Here is a 20,817-nt window from a genome sequence, read left to right as displayed (position 1 = left end):
TTGGGTGTATCAGTGTGTTAGAGTGAGAGGTGTGGGATATATCAGAGTGTTACAGTGAGGGTGTTGGGTATATCAGAGTGTTGCAGTGAGGGGTGTTGTATATATCAGAGTGTTACAGTAAGGGGTGGGGCATATATCAGAGTGTTATAGTGAGGGGTGTGGGATATATCAGGGTGTTACAGTGAGGGGTGTGGTGTATATCAGAGTGTTACAGTCAGGGGTTTGGGGTATATCAGAATTTTACAGTAAGGGGTGTGTGGTATATCAGAGTGTTACAGTGAGGGGTGTGGGGTATACCAGAGTGTTACAGTGAGGAGTGTGGGGCATATCAGAGTGTTACAGTGAGGGGTGTCGGCTATATCAGAGTGTTACAGTGAGGAGTGTGGGATATATCATAGTGTTACTGTGACGGGTGTGGGGTATATCAGAGTGTTGCAGTGAGGGGTGTGGGATATATCATAGTGTTACTGTGACGGGTGTGGGGTATATCAGAGTGTTGCAGTGAGGGGTGTTGGGTATATCAGAGTGTCGCTGTGAGGGCAGTGTGATATATCAGAGAGTTACAGTAAGGGGTGTGGGGTATATCAGAGTGTTACAGTGAGGTAAGTGGGATATGTCTGAGTGTTACCATGTGCAGTGTTGGGTGTATCAGAGTGTTACAGTGTGGAGTGTGGGATATATCCGAGTGTTACAGTGAGGGTTGTTGGGTGTATCAGTGTGTTAGAGTGAGAGGTGTGGGATATATCAGAGTGTTACAGTGAGGGTTGTTGGGTGTATCAGTGTGTTAGAGTGAGAGGTGTGGGATATATCAGAGTGTTACAGTGAGGGTGTTGGGTATATCAGAGTGTTGCAGTGAGGGGTGTTGTATATATCAGAGTGTTACAGTAAGGGGTGGGGCATATATCAGAGTGTTATAGTGAGGGGTGTGGGGTATATCAGAGTATTACAGTGAGAGGTGTGCAATAGATCAGAATGTTACAGTAAGGGGTGTGGGATATATCAGATAGTGTTATAATAAGGGGTGTGTGGTATATCAGGGTGTTACAGTGAGGTGTGAGGGGTATATCAGAGTGTTAAAGTAAGGGTTGTGGTGTATGTCAGGGTGTGGGATATATCAGAGTGTTACAGTGAGGGGTGTTGTGTACATCAGAGTGTTACAGTGAGGAGTGTGAGGTATATCAGAGTGTTACAGTCAGGGTTGTGGTATGTCAGGGTGTTGCAGTGAGGGTGTGGGATATATCAGAGTGTTACAGTGAGGAGTGTGGAGTATATCAGAGTGTTTCTGTGAGGGATGTGGGGAATATTAGAGGAGTTTGTCGCTCCCAGGTTTGCACTGTGTGTGTTGAATTCTGCTGGAAGTGTGATTACGGGAAGCTTGTTGCTGTTTACTGTCCCATTAAGATCCCTGTGCCATTCACCAATATACAGAGTGAGTCATTGCTCCGTCATTGACACTCACTGAAGGATAGGCTCAAACAATCTCGCAGGCTGACTGGAATTGCCAGCACCCCCGTCTAATTACAGGAAGGATTATTCAGTCCAACACAAGAGGAGGAATTGTGCAGAGATCGAGCAAGGTTTTTCACAAAAGTGAACACTGATGGGCTGCTGGGGGTTGTAGGGTGGGGCACTTGCAAGGATCAACTTGTCAAATCACAGTGTGAAAGGTAGAAGTCGGTGGAACTCCTTTGCAGACTGAGCACAGACTGTGAACATTGTGTCGTAGAAGCACCCAGTCCAACACGAGATAGTGGGAAATACTCCTGTCCATTTGTGAAGGATTTATCTGACAGACCTCGTCCCGTCCGCTCGACAAGTTATTAATTTTTAACAACCGGCAGTGGGAGTAAGATGTCTTCCCTTCTTTTCCTTCTTTCATTCTCTCTTCTGAAGCCAATTTTATGCTCGACACGTAAGTATCACTTTGAATGCCATTGAGAAAATGACACTTTGATTGCGTGTAGGTAAGAAGTTAAACTCTGGCTGCACTGGACCCAGAGGTTACAGAGTTAACCATGTATGTGGTTGTACAATGGATGCTCTGGATCCAAAGGTGCAAAGTATTAAACATTACTTACTGGATCCAGAGGCAGTGGGATCCATGCTGTGCCTTCAGTGTTCTTTGCTCAAAACTAATTTCTTGAATCCAGTCATGACTGAAGTTCCAAGTCGTTGCAATCCTGTTAAGTTTCACCCGCTGTCCTCCTTAGGCCAACGTCTCTTGACCCAATGTGGGGTTCAGAGGACCTTAAAATGTTTATGCTGTCGCATTATAAATGTGTTTCTGTCTCTTTGTGTGATTAATAGTTGGTAATTGATGAAAGAGAGGAGGAGAAGGAAAAGGAATGAGAGAAAATGAACACAGGGAAAGTGGGGCTTGCATACATCTGAAACAGAAAATAAAGGGAAAGAATGTGGTCGATCAAGAAATAAAATGGAGGACCCTTCAAAAGAACTGAAAGCTAAAATGGGAGTGTAATAAAAGGAGGATTTAGTAGGTGCCCCGGGGCTTGGCGCACCTCTTCTCGGACAGAGATTGGTGACAGACCTTGAGGGTTCCTGTCGGTGTTGAATGATTCTGCCTTCAGAGCTAAGAGGAGATCAGTGCAGACCTGCCATTACACAGTTTGGAATGTGCTGGAAGTCAGTGAAAGCTGACTGCACCAGTCCTTGGGATCAGGGCTTCAGATTGTTAGCATTCGGCGTGAGAAGGAGCGTTTAACTTTTGCAACAAATTGAAACTATTTCCTACAGGTTAGGTACAGAGTAAAGTTCCCTCTACAATGTCCAATTATGCACCTTGGCTATGATTGCCAACAGCCTCCTGGGGTGAGAGTAGTTAGCCCTGGAACCTGCACCCTGTAAGTGTCTTATCGCAGTTCTCTCTGCTGATGGGAAGTCTCCTGGTTTTTGGAACATCTAACACAAAAGTGTTAAAGTATTTATCCGGTATTTGGCACATCAGTTTCTGTCAGGTTTATGTTCCACACAAGCCTCCTCCTATCATTCCTTATCTCACCCAAACAGCATATTCTACTGTTTCTTTCTCCTTCTTATTTATCTATAGTTTCCCCTTAAATGAATGTATTCATGGGGGGAGGGGGGCGGGGGGAACGGGACTGCATGGACCAGTTGGGCCGAAGGGCCTGTTTCCATGCTGTAAACCCCAATGACCTCACCCACTTCCTATGTGAAAACGTATTCCACATTCCTACCACTCACTGGCTAATTGGATTTCCCATGGAATTCCTGATTGGATTTAATAGTGAGAATCTTATATTGATGGCCCAATTAGTCCTGGTGTTGCCTGCAGGTGGAAACATCTTCTCCATGGCTACAAACCCCTTTGTGGTCTTAAAGATGTACTTCAGGCCACCCTCAGTCCTCTCTTTTGGGAAGAAAAAAGTCTCAGGCTTTCTGCTCAATCTTTCTCAGTCCTGGTGTCATTCTTGTAAATCTTTCTCCTGTGTCTCCCCATCCTTTCTCTGTGTCTGGATACCAGAACAAGTTCAAAGCACCCCCAAGTATCAATGAACCTTGTTTCATGATCCAAGGACATATCAAAGTGCGCCTCGAACAATGAAGTGCTTTTCAATTATGGTCACTGTTATATTGTAGGAAATACAATCTCTTTTTTTTAATTGGACTCACAGCTAACTGAAACCAACAGTTTATGCTGTTGGGTTGGGCAGGATTTAAACCCTGTTCCCACTACACCACCCAGATCTGCTCCTGAAACACTACTTTGGTAGTGGAGTTGAATTTAGCCTCTGATCTAACACCAGACAGCAAGTCTACTCTCTGAAACACGGTCTGTTTTTAACCCCAAAGGAGCTAGCTCATTCTGTCACTGATCCCAACCTTGAGTTTGCAGGGGCTGTGGGAATCCAGGCTCCATTCCAGTCTGTGCCTTTCATTCTTACCAGGCTGGCTGGCAGGAAGAGTTGCAAAGAAGCCATAACTGGTAATAATATCAGAATAGAAAATCATGTGTGAGAATGGATGTAACAACAACAGGAACCTGCCCTTATATAGCATCATCCACGGTGCTTCATGGGAGTATTATCAAGCAATATTTGACACCATGCCAGCGGTCAGAGGGAGCGCTGCACTGTCGCAAGGAGTGTTAGAGGGACTGTTTCACTGTCAGAAGGAGTGCTGCACTATTGGAGGGAGCACTGCATTGCCGGAGGGAGTGCAGCACTGTTGGAGAGAGTGCTGCACTGTCAGAGGGAGCACTGCACTGCTGGAGGGAGCTCTGCACTGTTGGAAGGAGTGCTGCACTGTCGGGGGGAGCGCTGCACTGTCAGAGGGAGCGCTGCACTGTCAGAGGGAGCGCTGCACTGTTGGAGGGGATGCTGCACTGTTGGACTGCTGCACAGTCAGAGGGAGTGCTGCACTGTTGGAGTGAGCGTTGCATTGTCAGGGAGAATGCTGCACTGTCAGAGGGAGTGCTGCACTGTTGGGGGGAGTGCTGCACTGTCAGAGGGAGCGTTGCACTGTCAGAGGGAGTGCTGCACTGTTGGAGGGGATGCTGCACTGTTGGAGTGAGTGTTGCATTGTCAGGGGGAGCACTGCACTGTCAGACGGAGGGCTGGACTATTAAGGGAGCCCTGCAATGTCAAAGGGGGGCTGGACTGTTAGGGGGAGTGCTGCACTGTCGGAGGGGGGCTGCACTGTCAGATGGAATGCTGCACTGTCAGAGGGGGGTGGGGAGGGGCTGCACTGTCAGATGGAATGCTGCACTGTTGGAAATGCTATCTTTGAACTGAGAGCTAAACTGAGGATCTCTCTGTCTCCTCAAGTGAACATAAAAGATTCCCCTGGTCACTATTTGTAAACAGCGAGGGAATTCCTCCTGCTGCTTTGGGCCAACGTCAGAGAAACAGATGATTTGGTTATGGCTGCTTTTTGGAATCTTGCTGTGCAAAAACAGCAGCTGCATTTCCTAAATTACAACAGATTACATCATTGGCCGTAAAATACTTTGGGAACTGCTGAAGGTCTGACAGGTGGAAAAGCAAATTATTGCTTTTACTAAAGAATTGTGAAATTGTACCTTAACTTTCGGGGAAGAAATCTGAGTGAGGCAGGTTCAGGATTTTCCACAATTCAAACATTGTCAGAGGTTCCTTCTGCTTCTTTCCTTCTCAGCGCTTGCCGTGGTTGTGCCTCAGGATCCAATCCTGACCATTGGCTCATCGCTCACTGCCACCTGCATCATTAACTCCCAGGTCAATGTGGACGCCCAGGAACTCTACTGGACGCTGAATGGCCAGAAGCTTCCCTCGGAGTTGTACACACTGGTGAACGGCAGTGCACTGAGGATCACGGTGCACGGGCTGAATGGCTCACGGCAACAATCTGGCGACAATCTGGTGTGTCACCGTGTGGATGGCAGGATTCTCGCTGGGTCGTGTCTCTACGTGGGCCGTAAGTTTCTCTTGTCACTCTTGCCGCGTTCTCCGCTGGCACCAGGAAACTGTCTGACTGCCCCAGTGTGTCACAAACATGCTTCACGGTTGTTTTGGAGAATGTAGGAAAGTGAGTTCCTGCTTCTCTATGTGTGTCAACAGAGTGTCTGATCACGTCTCCTCAGCCAGCACTAAGGCTGCCTATTTCCGCATTGACAACTCTATCTCTACCTCGCTCGTCTGCTGCTGAAGACTTGACTATTGAATATTCTCCTGTCCAGCTCCCATCCACCATAAACTCAAATCATCCAAAATTTTGCAGCCTCCGCTGTAGCTTTCAGCAAGTCATGTTTGTTCAATCTGAACTTGCCAACCCACACTGGCTCCACCTGCCATTGGCTAAATCTTTAAAATTCTCATCCTTATTTACAAATCCCTCCAACGCCTCACCCTTTGCCAATGTCTATAACCTTCTCCAACTCTACAACCCTCTGAGACCTCTGCACTTTTCCAATTCTGGCCTCTCTTACATCCCTGATTCTAATTGCTGCACTATTGGCAGCTGTGCCTTCTGTTATGTGGGCCCCAATCTCTGAAATTCCCCCAAAACCTCTCTGCCTTTCTCTTTTGCCTCTTTGACCAAGCTTTGGGTCACCTGTAATAAATATCTCCTTATGTGACTCACTGTTAGATATTGGTTCTCCTGTGAAAAAGCTGCATGTTTTACTACATTAAAGGCGCTTTATAAATGCAACTTGTTATGTGTATGTTTCTATATGTAACTATCCGCATGTGCATCTATATGCATATTTGTGCGTGCGTGTCTGCCTGTGTTTCTATGTGCGTTTCTGTGTGTGTGTGTGACTTTTAAAAAAAGGGGACACGAGATTGTTTTGGCAAAGGAGAATCCAAAAAGCTTCTAAAATACATAAAGGGCAAAAGAGTAACAAGGGAGAGAGTAGGACCTCTTAAGGATCAACAAGGTCACCTATGTGCGAATCCACAAGAGATGGGTGAGATCCTAAATGATTATTTCTCAGCAGTATTTACTGTTGAGAAAAGCATGGATGTTAGGGAACTTGGGGAAGTAAATAGTGATAGCTTGAGGAGTGTACATGGTGCTGGAAGTCTTAAAGTGCATCAAGGTAGATAAATCCCAGGATCTGATGAAGTGTATCCTAGGACATTGCGGGAGGCTAGGGAGGAAATTGTGGGTCCCCTAGCAGAGATATTTGAATCACCGACAGACATGGGTGAGGTTCCTGAAGATTGAAAAGTGGCAAATGCTGTGCCTTTGTTTAAAAAAACGCTGCAGGGAAAAGCCTGGGAACTACAGGCCAGTGAGCCTCACAGACAGGATAAACAGGTATTTAGAGATGCAATGGCTGATTAGGGATAAACGCAGTAAAAACTCTGACAACACCAGGTTTTAGTCCAACCAATTTATTTGATAGTAAACTCACAAGCTTTTGAGGAGACTCCCTCCTTGCTCCTATTTCTTATGTTCTTATGTTCTTATGTTGTCAGGTCCATTCACCTGACGAAGAGGGAGTCCCCTCGAAAGCTTGTGAGTTTACTATCAAATAAATCGGTTGGACTAAAACCTGGTGTTGTCAGACTTTTTACTGTGTTTACCCCAGACCAATGCCGGCACGTCCACATCATGATTAGGGATAGTTAGCATGGCTTTGTGAGTGGAAAATCATATGTCACAACTTTGATTGAGTTTTTTGAAGGGGTAACCAAGATGAGGGCAGTGCAGTTGATGTTGTCTGTGTGGACTTTAGCAAGGCCTTTGACAAAGTACCGCATGGTAGGTTGTTACATAAGGTTAAATCTCACGGGATCCAGGGTGAGGTAGCCAAATGGATACAAAATTGGCTTGGGTTGTTGTAGAGGGTTGTTTTTCAAACTGGAGGCCTGTGAACAGTGGTGTGCCTCAGGGATCAGTGCTGGGTCGACTGTTATTTGTCATTTATATTAATGATTTGGATGAGAATATAGGACACGATTAGTATGTTTGTAGATGACACCAAAATTGGTGCCATATTGGACAGTGAAGAAAATTATCTTCGATTGCAACGGGATTTTGATCAATTGGATCAGTGGGCTGAGAATTGGCAGGTAGAGTTTAATTTAGACAAATGTGAGGTGATGCATTTTGGTAGATTGAACAAGAGCAGGACTTACTCAGTTATTGGTAGGGTGTTGGGGAGAGTACAGAACAAAGAAATTTAGGGGTACAGGTTCACAGCTCCTTGAAAGTGGAGTCATAAGTGGACAGAGTAGTGAAGAAGGCATTCAGCATACTTGGTTTCATCAGTCAGAAATTTAATACAGGGGTTGGGATGTCTTGTTGAATTTGTACAAGGCCACACTTGGAATATTGTGTACAGTTCTGGTCACCCTATTATAGAAAGGATATTATTTTACTAGAAAGAATGCAAAAAAGATTTACTAGTTAGTATGCTACTGGGACTTGATGGTTTTGGTTATAAAGACAGGCTGGATAGACTGGGACTTTTTCTCTGGAGCGTAGGAGGCTGAGGGGTGATCTTATAGAGGTCTATAAAATAATGAGGGGCACAGATCAGCTAGATAGTCAATGTCTTTTCCCAAAAGTAGGGGAGTCTAAAACTAGAGGGTATAGATTTAAGGTGAGAGGGGAGAGATACAAAAGTGTCCACAGCAGCAATTTTTTCACACAGATGGTGGTGAGCGTCTGGAACAAGCTGCCAGAGGTAGTAGTAGAGGTGGGTACAAAGTTGTCTTTTAAAAAGCATTTAGGTAGTTACATGGGTAAGATGGGTATAAAGGGATATGGGCCAAATGCAGGCAATTGGGATTAGCTTAGGAGTTTAAAAAAAAGGGCAGCATGGACAAGTTGGGCTGGAGGGCCTGTTTCCATGCTGTAAACCTCTATGGCTATATGAGTGTGTGTGTGTAAATATTTCAGTGTGTGAGAATGTCAATATGAGTGTGTGTGTGTGTGAATATATGTGTGTGTGTGACTGAGAGTGTGTGAATATGTGTGTGTGTCTGAGTGAGCATGTGTGTGAACAGATGAGTGTGTGTTATGGAGACTGATGTCAAACAATTTAAAATGGCGTAGTATTTTATTCACTCATTGAATTCCCATTCTGCTGTAGAATTGAACTAAGACCAACAGTTCCACACACTCAATGCCCCAGCCTTTAATAAAAATTGTAAATGCTGGAAAGCAGTTCTGCAGCACCTGTGGAAAGAGTTAACATTTCAGATCAATGGCCTTTCATCAGACTCACTTGTGTTGGTGCGATGTTGGACTTTCATTTCTCCTGCACAGTCACGTCCAGCCCCATCGACACTGTGAACCCTCCGAAAAGCTGCCTGCTCCAATCAACAAGGCAGCAGCTGCACCCAACACGGCTGCCGGCTGCCTTTGCCACTGACACCAAGCAAACAGTGCCTATCTTCTGGAGAAAATCGCTGCCACTAATTGGGAGCTGAGTTCATCTTCTGCCCGGTTAAACTATTTGTATTTTAAAACAGCACTGAGACTTAGGTTATGATCTGGGATTCATCTCATCCTGGCCCAAGGTTCCTGCTAACTGGCCACTATTCAGTACCCTGCCAGAGAGGCTGGTTCGCCTCTCGTGTCTCAACATTTGGTCATGAGTCTTTCACTCCTGTCTCTCCATCAAGGCAACAGTCACCCAAGGCTGGCAAGTATTACTGGATGTAGTCTGACTTCATTGAATGTTTTTAAGGCAAGGATAGATAAATTTTTGAACAGTAAAGGGATATGGTGAACGGGTGGGTAAGTGGAGCTGAGTCCGTGATAAGATCAGCCATGATCTTATTGAACGGCGGAGCAGTCTCGAGGGATCAGATGGCCTACTCCTGCTCCTAGTTCTTATAAAGAACAAAGAAAATTACAGTACAGGAACAAGTCCTTTGGCCCTCCAAGCCTGCACTGACCATGCTGCTCAACTGAACTAAAATCCTCTATTCTTCCAGGGACCGTATCCCCCATTCCCATCCTATTCATGTATTTATCAAGGTGCCTCTTTAAAGTCACTATTCTATCTGCTTCAACTACCTCCCTCGGCAACGAATTCCAGGCACCCACCACCTTCTGTGTAAAAAAGTTGCCTCATACGTCTCCTTTAAATCTTGCCTCTCACACCTTAAACCTGTGCCCTCTAGTAATTGACTGTGCCACCCTGGGAAAAAGCTTCTGACTATCCACTCTGTCCATGCCTCTCATAATCTTGTAGACTTCTGTTAGGTCGCCCCTCAACTTCCGTCGTTCCAGTGAGGACAAACCAAGTTTTTCCAACCTCTCCTCATAGCTAATGCCCTCTGTACCAGGCAACATTCTGGTAAATCTTTTCTGTATCCTCTCCAAAGCCTCCAAATCTTTCTGGTAGTGTGGCGACCAGAATTGAACACTATATTCCAAGTGCGGCCTAACTAAGGTTCTATAAAGCTGCAACATGACTTGCCAATTTTTAAACTCAATGTTCTTTTTTCAATTTTCAAACTTATGTTCTTAGTCATTGCCAAATGATACCTCAATCCCACCAATCCCACCAAGCCTACTCAAAAACATCAATCCTTTTGGAACTCCAACTCCCAGCCAATTGAAATGTGGATATAGTCTTTCTTACCTGATTAGATGTTTCTGACTGTCAGACAAACAGCTTTTGTTGTCTAGAAGAGGGGACACAGTCAATGGGTCAATCAGTTTGGACTGAGATCAGGAGAAATTTCTTCTAAGGGTTGTGAATTTTTAGAATTCTCCACACCCAGGAGGGCATGAATACTCTTCTCGGGGGGGATGTGTTCTCTTCTGGGGGGAGGGGGAGGTGTGTATTCTCTTTGGGGAGGTGTGAATTCTCAAGTCACTGAGTTTATTCAAGACAGATAGAGTGGGAAAGTGGAGTTGATATAAAGATCAGTCATGATCCAGTGGCAAGGCTCATGCGTCTGAGCCCTGTTCCCATTTCTTTAGCTTTTAGAAAGGATTGAATCATTACCAGATAGCTGCTTCTGAAACAGGACTGGTCCCATTGCATTTGACCAATTGAGCAAGAGTCACCCAAAAATGTTTGTGACAGTGAACCCTTTCAGTGAAAGAGGATGTGATTCAGAAACAAAGAACAAAGAGAAATACAGCACAGAACAGGCCCTACGGCCCACCAAGCCTGTACCAATCACATTGTCCTATCTAGGCCAACCGCCTGTATCCGTCTATTTCCTGTCTTATCCAGATAAGTCTTAAATGTTGCTAACGTATCTGCCTCAACCACCTCACTTGGCAGTGCATTCCAGGCTCCCACCACCCTCTGTGTAAAAAATTTCCCTCGCACATCTCCACTGAACCTTTCCCCCCTTATCTTGAACTTGTACCCCCTTGTAATTATCATTTCTGCCCTGGGAAACGCTTTCAACTGTTCACCCTGTCCATACCTCTCAGAATTTTATAAACTTCTATCAGGTCACCCCTCAGCCTCCGTCTTCCCAGGGAGAACAATCCCAGTTTATTCAATCTTTTCTCAAAGCTAATACCCTCCACACCAGGCAACATCCTGGTAAACCCTTTCTGCACTCTCTCCAAAGCATCCTCCTGCGGTGACCAGAATTGGACACAGTATTTCAAATGTGGCCCAACCAACGGTTATATAGCTAACATAATTTACTAACTTTTATATTTGATGCCCCGGCTGATGAACGCAAGCTTGCTTTCTTCACCACCTTTTCCACCTGTGCTGATACATTTAAGGATCTGTGGACCCGCACTCCCAGATCTCTGTGTGTGTCTATGCTCCTGATAGTTCTGCCACTTATTTTGTAGCTCCCACCTAAATTGGATCTACCAAAATGCATCACCTTGCATTTGTCCAAGTGGCAGAGTGTTTCGTGACAGCTTGTTTCTTCCTCTCTCATGCAGTTCCCCCCGAGAAACCCATCAACATCACCTGCTGGTCAAAGAACACAAAGGATCTCACCTGTAAATGGAGCCCAGGTGGGCAGGGTGAATCCTTCCTTCACACAAAGTACACCCTGAAATACAAGCTACGGTAAGGAGTCCTGTTGCCTTGTTGGTCAATGCATAGATCAAACGATCCAGATTAAATAGACTCAGCTTAATATATTTTAAAATAACCCAATAGAGAGCAAAAGCCATATATCCAAGTTTGTTAGTGACACAGAGACTGGTGGAATCGTGAGTAGATGGCAGCCTAAAATTACAAGGAAACATTGATAGATTAAATCAGTTGGTAAAACTGGGTCGGATGCATTTCACCAAGGGTCATCATCCATGCTGGACCAAAAAAAGGAAACAGTTAAGTGTTATTAGATGGTGAAAAACTTGGAAGAGTGGGAGTCTACACAGAGTTAAATGTCCATGTATAGATCACTAAAGTGTAGAAGTTACACAAATTAAATCTTATCTAGAGTAACTGAGAACAGCTTTGGCACCACATCGTTGGAAAGGTATTTTGGCCTTAACTGCTGCACATTTGGCGGCACGGTGGCACAGTGGTTAGCACTGCTGCCTCACAGCACCAGGGACTGGGTTCGATTCCGGCCTCAGGTCACTGTCTGTGTGGAGTTTGTATGTTCTCCCTGTGTCTGTGTGGGTTTCGTCTGGGTGCTCTGATTTCCTCCCACAGTCCTAAAATGAACAGCTTAGGTAGATTGGCCATGCTAAATTGCCCCTTAGTGTCAGGGGATTAGCAGGGTAAATTTATGGGGTTACAGGAATAGGGCTGGGTGGGATTGCGGTCGGTGCAGACTCGATGGGCCGAATGGCCTCCTTCTGCACTGTAGGGATTCACCAGAATGACAGCAATGGGTAGATTACAAGAAGAGTTGATCTAAACTAGGTTTGTAACCCATGGAATATCCAAGCTTAAGGAGTGATTTGATTGAGTTTCCTTTTAGGATTCTGAAGCGACTGTGTAGATATATTGGGGATACAGTTGGGGAAGGAGCCAGCAAGTGCAAGTACTCGAGTAGCTCTTATAAAGAACTGCCACAAATAAAGTGGGCTGAGAGTCTATGGGATGGTTTTGATTTTGTGCCATGGTACAAAGTGGGAGATGATGAATCAGTGCGATCAGTGAAACACGTCACTGTCTCCTGTTTCATACTATAACATAGAGTCAAAACCGCCCCCTGTGATTTCACTGTTGTAAAGCTGTCCTATTTCTTTCCTCAGATGGTACGGTAAAGAGAATGAATGTCAGGAGATGGGCACAGCTGGACTGAACTCCTGTTACATTCCCAAGGATCTTGCTCTCTTCACTCCATATGAAATCTGGGTTGAGGCATCAAACAAATTGGGGTCTGCGGCTTCTGACATCATCTCTCTGGACATCCTGGACGTGGGTGAGAGATTCCTCTGAGGTGTCTTAATGTATAACTGGGGTGTGACTTAAAATATCAAAATATAAATGTACACATCCAGGGCTCCCCCTCGTGGGTCAGTGTTAAAAATACACACAACTTGTGTGCTACTAAGCCCCATATAGGGCAATGACACAGATTCAATCCATGTTACATACACACACAGTCAGTGCTGAGACACTCAGTACTGTTACTTACTTACACACGCACACATACACACATCCTACAGTGCAGAAGGCCATTTGACCCATCAGGTCACTAGCTAGTCCCCCTTGCCCTACAGGGCAATTTAGCATGGCCAATCCACCTAATTCGCACATCTTTGGACTGTGGGAGGAAACCAGAGCACCCAGAGGTAACCCATGTAGACATGGGGAGAATGTGCAAACTCCACAGACAGTGACCCAAGCCAGGAATCAAACCTGGGTCTCTGGTGCCGTGAGGCAGCAGTGCTGACCACTGAGCCACCATGGCACCCCGAGCTGAGACACTCAGTCCTGTTACACACAGCACTAACATATCTACATGGCTTTTTATTGTTTGGAACAGTTACCACGGACGCTCCGTTTGATGTCCAGGTGAATCGTGTTGGCGATCTCGAGGATCAGCTCAGTGTCCGCTGGAGCTCTCCACCTGCATTGAAAGATTTCCTCTTTCAGGCCAAGTACCAGATCCGATATCGAGTGGAGGACAGCACCGAGTGGAAGGTAAACCTGCCAATGGATCAAACAGAACGGATGTACAGGCCAGGTTTGGGATAAATGAATGCTGGGACTTGCTTCCTGATCCTCCTTTGAGGATGGGAAAAATCAGCCAGCATTCCAGCTCATCATCTTTGTCCAGTGAATCTGACTTGTGTGTGTGCGTACATGTGTGGGTACATATATATTTGTATATTTATACAAATATGAGCACATATGTGTACCTGTGAGTAGCCAAGAATGTACGTAAGTACAGGTGTGTTGCATGGTGTGTGTATACAGATATTTAAGGTTCAGGTTGAGTTTAACTTGATGTCCTTTGTGGTCCAACATTCTGCTGACACTGAGCCCAGACAGCAAGTTTGGACACTGAGTGCAGTAGCAGCAGAGCCAGCTCTGTGAGTGTTGGCAGGAGGATGTAATGCTGATGGAGCGTGGGTTCAGTCAGGGAATCCTCACTGCAGGTTCCACTTCTTTCTCACAGGAAGAGACCATTCTGTCCCTTAATCCCGCTCCACCATTTCATTAGATCATGGCTGTACGTATCGTAACTTGCTGACCGTGCTCCATATCCAATAATATCCTTCCTCAGCACGAACCAAGCAAACTCAGTTCTGACCTTCTGAACTGACCGCAGCCTTGCTGCTTCCGCTGGCGGTGGTGGGGTGGTCCCAGAACACCACTTGTGAGCATGAGGAAGCTCTTCCAGCCATCACCCCTACCCAGCTGCCTCTCAATTTAGGGTTCTTCCCCCTTGTTGGGGAGTCTGTGCCAATCAAAGGAAATAGTTTCTCTTTATTGACCTTATCAACTCAAATCATTTAAAAACCTTCAATTAAATCACCTATAGTCTTCTAAACTCAAGGGGATATACATCGTTCTGTGCAGCTTGCCTGGATATTTGAATGCTGTGTTTCTCCCACATTCTATTTACAGGTCGTGGATGATATTGGAAACCAGACGCTGTGCCGACTGGCAGGGCTGAGAGCAGGCACAGTGTATTTCGTGCAAGTGCGCTGTAATCCAGTTGGCATTTATGGCTCGAGGAAGGCTGGGATTTGGAGTGAATGGAGTATTCCCACAGCCGCCTCCACTCCCCGGAATGGTGCGTGATTCCACACACGCGGTTTTCAACTTTGCCAAAAAAACAGAACCCGGCAATCTAAAAGTCTCAGCCTAGAGAGATCCCCAATTCAGTAATTAACAGGCAAACTTTAGAGATGCTGATGAGATAACAGGGCAAGGGGAATGTAGATGAGGGAAAGTGAGGAGGGAGCTTTATTCTGTATCTAACCCCATACCTGTCCTAGGACTGTTTGATGGGGACAATGTAGAGGGGGCTTTACTCTGTAAATAACCCCGTGCTGAACCTGTCCTGGGAATGTTTGATGGGGTAAACACAGTAAGAAGTCTCACAACACCAGGTTATAGTCCAACAGGTTTATTTAGTAGGAAACACCACAAGCTTTCGGGGCTCTGCCCCTTCGTCAGGTGAGTGGAGAGTTCTGATCATATAAAGACACAGTTTACAGAATATTGATTAGAATGTGAGTCTTTACAGCTAATCAGATCTTAAAGATGCAGACAATGTGAGTGGAGATAGCATTAAGCATAGGTTAAAGAGATGTGTATTGTCTCCAGACAGGACAGTAAGTGAGATGTAGCAAGCCCAGGAAAGTTTTCCAAGGCGGCCTTCACAACATACGACAGCGCAGAGTCGCTGAGCAGAAACTGATAGCCAAGTTCCACACACGAGGATGGCCTCCACCGGGATCTTGGGTTCATGTCACACTATCTGTAACCCCCATGACTTGCCTGGGCTTGCAACATCTCACTTACTGTCCTGTGTGGAGGCAATACACATCTCTTTAACCTGTGCTTAATGCTATCTCCACCCACGTTGTTTGCAACTTTGAGATTTGATTAGCTGACTAGCTGTAAAGATTCACATTCTAATCAGTATTCTGTAAACTGTGTGTGCCTTTATATGATCAGAACTCTCCACTCACCTGACGAAGGGGCAGAGCCCTGAAAGCTAGTGGCATTTACTACCAAACAAACCTGTTGGACTTTAACCTGGTGTTGTGAGACTTCTTACTGTGTTTACTCCAGTCCAACGCCAGCATCTCCACATCAGTGTTTGATGGGGCCAGTGAAGAGGGAGCTTAACTCTGTTTCTAACCCTATGCCGTACCTGTCCTGGGAGTGTTTGATGAGGCCAGTGCAGATGTGTCTCATGTGGCCTGAGACTGTTTATTTGATTTGATTTATTATTGTCACATGTATTAACATACAGTGAAAAGTATTGTTTCTTGCATGCAATACAGACAAAACATACTGTTCATAGAGAAGGAAAGGAGAGGGTGCAGAATGTAGTGTTAAGGGGAGAGGATACTATTTTGTCCAGGTTCCTAATAGCATAGTAAAGCCCATAGTCTTTCCACAAACAAGATAAATAGCAGATTCCTTGGTGTTTTGGCAGAGAGATCGAGTGGCACCTGTTATCAGAAGAGTGGAGAGAGTGGCTCTAACCTGCGGCGTGAGCTGAAGCAGTTCTTTGGCTGGGTGAAGAAACATGCCTATGGGTGTACAGCCCTCAACATCAAACTGTACGACCAGTGGCGTGTGTGGCTGCAGAAATCACACAAGACTCGGAACCAGGTACACACCTCACTCGTCAGGTCTGGCTGCTCAATGTTTGCAGAGATCTGGCACACACCAAAACATCCGCAGCGACAATTCCACACCAAAACCATCCGCGTTGAAACCCCTCGCGCCAAAACTATTCACACCAAAACCATCTGCAATTATAATGTGCGCGCTGAAACCGTTCACATTGGTGTCCACAACCTCAGAGTCTGAGGTTCCCTCCAACTCACTCACCATCCTGACTTGGAAATATCATAGAATCTTTACAGTGCAGAAGAGGTTACTCGGTCTATTGAGTCTCCACTAACTCTCTGACAAAGTATTTTACTGAGGCCCTCTCCCCATCTCTATATTCTCACACATTCACCATGGTTAATCCATCTAACCTTTGGACACGAAGGAGCAATTCAGCATGGCCAATCTACCTAACCTACACACGTTTGGACTGTGGGAGGAAACCCATGCAGACACAGGGAGAATGTGGAAACCCCACACAGTGACCCAAGACTGGACTTGAACCTTGGAGCTGTGAGACAGCAATGCTAACCACTGCGCTCTTGTGCCACCGTTCCTTCACTGTTGCGGGGTCAAACATCCGGAATTCCCTCCCTAACAGCACTGTGGATGTACCAACACCACACTGACCGCAGCCGTTCAAGAAGGCAGCTCACCACCACCACCTCAAGGGCAATTAGGGATGGGCAATAAATGCTGATCTAGCCAGCAATGCCCACATCCCAAGAATGAATAAAAGTCAATAATATAATTCTGACAGAACTGCGTTCCCTGGGATTGTCAGCCTAATGAGGCTTGAAACCAAGAACTGTTGAATCAAGTAGTGAGTTGTGCCTACTGAACTGCAGAGCACGGTGCTGCTACACTCTGGTACTGAGTGCAAAGGTAATGTGCTGCCAAGGGTGGATTCAGCAGGGGTGAGACAGGAGGTGCTTGTTCTCCTTTCAAGCTTGCAAGTTCCAGTGAGGGAAGAAAGCAGTAAAAGGTCATCTCCTTCTCGCATTGCCCCCAATTTCACAAACAGAAATTCTGTCTCATTCTCACCTTCATTCACACACCATTCCTTTTTTTCCTCCCAGAACCAAGAGGTTGCTGTTTTCGTTGGATTACAGGAAGGTGAGTGAGATGGATTTGGGTGAGTGAGTGATTACTTTAATCGGTTAACGGCAAGTGAGCAGATAGCTGTATGTTTTCAGCTAAATGAAGGCAGCTGATGTAATCTGGGGATTTGAGTTGGCAGCACAGGCAGAAACCTCAGATACCAGCTTGACCTTGAGATACCAGCTTAATCCTGAACTTCAAGGTGGCCTTGGGGCCTGTTTCCATTTCGCTGAAACAAATATCTTTTCAATTTATTGATGAATTGATCATTCACATTTGAGAGAAAATCTCTCTCTAGTTAGCCATTTGTTATTTTATTCCTTTCACTTTTTCAGCTCTCCTGCCTTTCCCTTAGAACATCTCTCACTGTTATACCGGGGTTCCCAACTCTGGCTGGATCCTTGGGTTCTATCACGACTTCCTGCCTCCAACTCACTGGTGCTTGTCCCCTCTCTCCACTGGATATTTGCCCTCGCAATACCCCATTTCCCCACAGCCAATTAGACACTCTGTTACCAAAGTAAACAATTCTTGACTTTGAGTCATAGAATCACAGAACCAGGAGGCCATTCAGCCAATCATGCCTGTGACAGTCTGAGCATGACTGGCCCCCTGCTCTTTCCCAACTGACCTACAATAGTTTCCCTTCAAGTATTTATCCAAATCTCCTTTCAGCGTTACTCCTGAATCTACTCTCCCCCACACAATATCATCTACATTTACTCACCCATTTCTCCTCTGTTTTTTTTGCCAATTTTCTGAAATCCGTCCCCCTCTGCTTTCTGATGGTCCTCCCACTGAGAACAGTTTATTTACTCTACCCAAACTCTTTATGATTTGAACATCTCTATTAAAATTTCTCTTAACCTTCTCCACTCGACAGAGAGAAATCCCGGTTTGAATACTGGTTGACTCCTATCCGTCCTCTGAAATGGCCCAGCAAGTCACTCAGTTCTACTCAAGATGACAGCTCAGACCATTAGTAAACAAAGTATTGGAACAACAGGGAAAAAAAAATTTACATCCCGCTAGGTTTTCTCCTGGGTATAGTTTGCAGCCGTGTTCTGGAGATACATTCCGAATGCTTGGGAACTCCAGGGAAACCCTGGAGGTTTGACATCATTACTGGGTGCCAATGATGGGTTTTTACAAATATACCAATTAGGAATAAGCCATTTGGACCTCGAGTTTGCTCCACCATTCAGTGAGATTGTGGCTGATCCGAGATCATGACCTCAACTCCACTTTCCTGTCTACATTTTTGTCTTCCTTGTCAATTAAGAATCTCTCAGTCTTGAGACTGAATCGATCTATCTCAGTGACCCAGCCTCCAGTGCTCTTTGGGGGAAAGAGAATTCCGCAGACTAATGACTCGAGAAATAATTTCTCATCTCTTAGATGTAAGGCCTCTTATTTTTAAACTGTTTCCTTGTTCTCGTCCCTTTTTCTGTACATCTTTCTTACGCTTTCTCTTTCTGAAGCCTTTCAATTTTTTTTGTCCCTCCCCAGATTCTCCTGGCCGGTAACTCTTGATATTCTTCTACGAAAGGACTGGCCCCGTGGAGCATAGAGGGACGATTGATCTTTAAACCAAGAAGAATGTACGGAGCAGTCACCACAACAGGTCCCCATTGTTAGCCATGGAGAAATTGCAGACACTACCACAGGAGTATTCATTCATTCACTAAATAAAGATATGGAAGATAACTGAGTGGCATCAGGTGTTTAGACACTTCTGTCACTTCAGGAATGTATGGTCAAACTCACCACAGCGGATGAAGGTCATTCCTCTTCAACTACTTATCAACGTCCCATTTTCAATAATTTTGTATTTCAATTTAGTTCAGAGCTTTAATACTCTTATATGTTTCCTTCTCTGTTTGTGTGTCTCACTATTTTTGATCCTATTATCCCCTCGTGTGGATCAGTGTCAGTTTTTTTTTATATAGCACTCTTCTGTCACATTGAGAGTGTTCTTCATTTGTTAAGGCACTGTATAAATGCAAGTTGTTGAATGTTCAAAAACTTCAGCAAGATTAAGCAATGAAAATTCCCAGGAAGAAACAGGTATGGAGCATCAGAAACGCAGCTAGTTCAGGAAATAATGTCTTCCCCAGCTTCATGCAGAAAGGCAACTGAACCGAAATATTCCAGAATGGATACTTGATCAATTTTAAATAAACCAAAAATTACATTTCATTACAATTTATTCAAGTGTTAAGTTTTTTTTGAAGCAATACCCTTTTTATAACTGGAGTGGAAAATGTTGGGAATTTGTGTCAAAAGCCACACGCATGATGGTTCCACCAACTGTGATGCTGTGCCAGAAAACAGAAGGGCAATGAGTTCAGGTAGTTTAGGGATTTCAACACCAGTTTCTGCCCCTCTTAGGTAAGGGGTTGGGTTATGTGAGGCAAAAATCAGCCAGGGCTTCTGTCCTCAATCACATAGCCGTTCCATGCCCCCCCTCATTGGAAAGTATGCATGATTGATGAGTAACAGCAAGTCTTGACTCTGATGCCCCATGCAGTTAAAAAGCTGAGCCCTCTCTTGCTCCTGGGCTCTATACACTATACAGACAAAGCGTCCCATTCATTGAGAAGGAAAGGATAGAGTGCCGAATGTACTGTTACAGGCATAGCTAGGTTGCAGAGAAAGATCAACTTATTACAAGATAAGTCCATTCAAAAGTCTGACAGCAGTAGGAAAGAAACTGTTCTTGAGCCGGTTATATGTGACCTCAGACCTATCTTTTTCCAGATGGAAAAAGGTGGAACAGAGAATGTCCAGGGTGCGTGGGGTCCTTAATTATGCCAGTTGCTTTGCTGAGGCAGCAGGCTTCGGTGAAGTACCAGAATAGGACAAAAGCAAAAAATCCATAAACGGATACGAGGTTATGTCGGTGCGTGAAAGAAATTCGGACACAGCGTTTGCGAGCGACCGATCCTTTATTGCCTTCTTATCGATAAGGACAGAACTGGAGAATCCCTAACGCTTCTTCAGTCTGCTCTGCCCAATTGTGTACGGTCAGCCTTTTTTAAAGGTCATTTTTTATAACTTCTAGTAAAAGTAATTATTTCTAGTCATGCACACTGGCAAATTATTTACATATGATATAAAGAGGTAGGTCCAAGACAATAGTGTTCCATCTGTAATGTCATAATCTTTAGTGATAGATGGATGGAATGTCCGTTCAATGGTCACGTAATCATGTCTTTATTATAGTTTCGGTGCTATTAGCAATGGCATTCCGCTGTGTCCTGTTAATAGATATAGTAAAACATCCCCCTTTGTCTGCACTGTTTATTTCATGTACATGCAGAGACAGCCAGTCTACCGTGAGACTGCTGCTGCGCTAATTTTCCTGGCCCTCTGCTGAGCTCAATCTCCTCTTCCACAGTTAAACAGAATGTACACACAAGTCCAATTGGGCTGTGCCAGTGTTAAACTCCACATGAGCCTCCTCCCACTCTACATCATTCCAGCCCAGCTGATGGAGAGAAACTATTTTCTCTGGTTGGGGGTGGAGGAGGGAGGGA

General features: G+C 45.1%; 1 protein-coding gene across 1 annotated transcript; it reads left to right on the top strand.

Annotated features, from left to right (window-relative positions):
* The first annotated feature begins 1,442 nt into the window (after positions 1-1,442).
* LOC145358740 (cytokine receptor-like factor 1) lies at positions 1,443-19,487 on the top strand. The gene is made up of 9 exons (XM_080212996.1): positions 1,443-1,912; positions 5,155-5,433; positions 11,350-11,479; positions 12,625-12,794; positions 13,362-13,519; positions 14,450-14,618; positions 15,996-16,174; positions 17,257-17,293; positions 18,788-19,487. Exons 1-9 carry the CDS (start codon positions 1,852-1,854, stop codon positions 18,802-18,804), a joined length of 1,200 nt encoding a protein of 399 aa, XP_080069122.1. The 5' UTR covers positions 1,443-1,851; the 3' UTR covers positions 18,805-19,487.
* The last annotated feature ends 1,330 nt before the right edge of the window (positions 19,488-20,817 follow it).

The sequence above is a fragment of the Carcharhinus amblyrhynchos genome, chromosome 26, assembly GCF_965287045.1.
Source record: "Carcharhinus amblyrhynchos chromosome 26, sCarAmb.v2.hapA, whole genome shotgun sequence".
NCBI lineage: Eukaryota > Metazoa > Chordata > Chondrichthyes > Carcharhiniformes > Carcharhinidae > Carcharhinus > Carcharhinus amblyrhynchos.
This window is presented reverse-complemented; position numbering and strand designations above follow the sequence as displayed.